This window comes from Chlorella variabilis, assembly GCF_000147415.1.
Source record: "Chlorella variabilis unplaced genomic scaffold CHLNCscaffold_1, whole genome shotgun sequence".
Taxonomy (NCBI): Eukaryota; Viridiplantae; Chlorophyta; class Trebouxiophyceae; order Chlorellales; family Chlorellaceae; genus Chlorella; species Chlorella variabilis.
In genome coordinates this window covers 1,651,900-1,653,339 of record NW_005435087.1, presented here as the reverse complement: position 1 = coordinate 1,653,339, position 1,440 = coordinate 1,651,900, and the positions used below count along the sequence as shown (strand labels likewise).

General features: G+C 63.4%; 1 protein-coding gene across 1 annotated transcript; it reads right to left on the bottom strand.

Annotated features, from left to right (window-relative positions):
* Positions 1-24: 24 nt before the first annotated feature.
* CHLNCDRAFT_133328 (hypothetical protein) lies at positions 25-1,392 on the bottom strand (the record flags this gene model as incomplete). The annotated part of the gene is made up of 4 exons (XM_005851773.1): positions 25-504; positions 591-851; positions 970-1,071; positions 1,177-1,392. 4 exons carry the CDS (start codon positions 1,390-1,392, stop codon positions 25-27), a joined length of 1,059 nt encoding a protein of 352 aa, XP_005851835.1.
* Positions 1,393-1,440: the final 48 nt, after the last annotated feature.

Genomic DNA, 1,440 nt, shown 5'->3' with positions numbered 1-1,440 from the left:
TGCATTGACCCGCCCCTGGCTCTTTCACTCACCACTGTAGCCGCAGGAGCAGCTGAGATCGCCCACACACGAGTGCACGGGCGGCGCATCTTCTCCTTGCTGCACCAGCGTGAGCCCTGGGGTGCTGCTATCCGCTGCTGGCACCACCGCACCGCGTTCCACCAGCTTTTGCACCCACAGTGCTGCCCTTTGCTCGCGCTGCTGCTGGTCGCTGGTCACCCGCCCCGCCAGCATGTGGGCGCGGTTCTGGATGTTGCGGGGCACTGTCTTTGTCAGCAGCGCCAGCAGCAGCTCGTGCAGCGTCAGCTGCGCCCTGCGCTCCAGGTCGGTGTACTTGATGAGGCCAAAATTGCGCTCCCCGAGGTTGTTTGTGTTGCACTGCAGGTCCAGCACGTCCAGCCGCCCCCACCACGCCCACTTCTCGGCGCACGGAACCCAGCTGCTGTGCATGCGCTGCGCCACCGGGAGGTGCTGCTGGCTGTTGCTCAAGATGAAGAAGGCCAGCTGCAGGGCGCAGGGCAGTGGCGCATGCAAGTAGTGCGTGGGTGAGCAGTTGTAGATTGCTGGCCATGCGCTGCGTTGCTGCCCACCTCTTGTTTGAACGGCGCTTGGTCTTGCATGTGGGCTAGGCGAGCCAGCGCCAGCATGATGCGGTGCCGCTCAGCCTTAGGCACACCCGCGTCGCCGCTGCTGAGGAAGCGTTCCCAATCTTGCAGGAAGTGGAAGTAGCAGAGCAGGTATCCTTCGGCATGCCCGGTGGACACCAGCTGGTCCACCGCTGCAATCTCCGTCTTCGACTTGTCGATCATGATAGACTTGTACTTGAAGGTGCCATCCCCTGCCGCCTGTGCCTGCTCATTGGTGGTTTGGGAGGCGGGGGTGACAGCATGAGGCAGCAGCAGGGCAGGCAGCGGGGCTGGCAGCGGACTGGTGCCTGCCCAGCGCATCCCTCTATCCTCTGGCACTCACCCCTTCCATCGATGTGCGCAGGAAGTGCTCCACCACCTCCGCCGTATCCGAGCTGCACACCATGAAGCTGACCGGCACCCCGCGCCCGCTCTCATCTTGCACCTGCAAGTACCAGGATCAGGTGAGGGTGCTACAGCCCTGGTGCGCGCCGGTGTGGCTGCATACTCAACCCAGCCTGGCTGCTAGGCTGCTAGGCTGCAGGCTCACCACCAACGCGTAGAGTGGGTAGCCGTATTTGTTGACGCCAAACGTGGCGTCCATGAACACCAGCCGCCGCCCAAACTGGTCCAGCATGCGCGCCTGGAAGGACACTTGCATCACAATCACCAGCGGCTGCTCCCCGCTGCGCCTGCCAGCCTGTTTGTAGGGCTGGTAGAACAACACAGAGCCCTCCCTTCTCAGCTCATCAATCAGAACCGCCATCGCCTGCACGTCGCTGGTGAGGCCCAAGCCTTCAGCACGCCGCAGCTC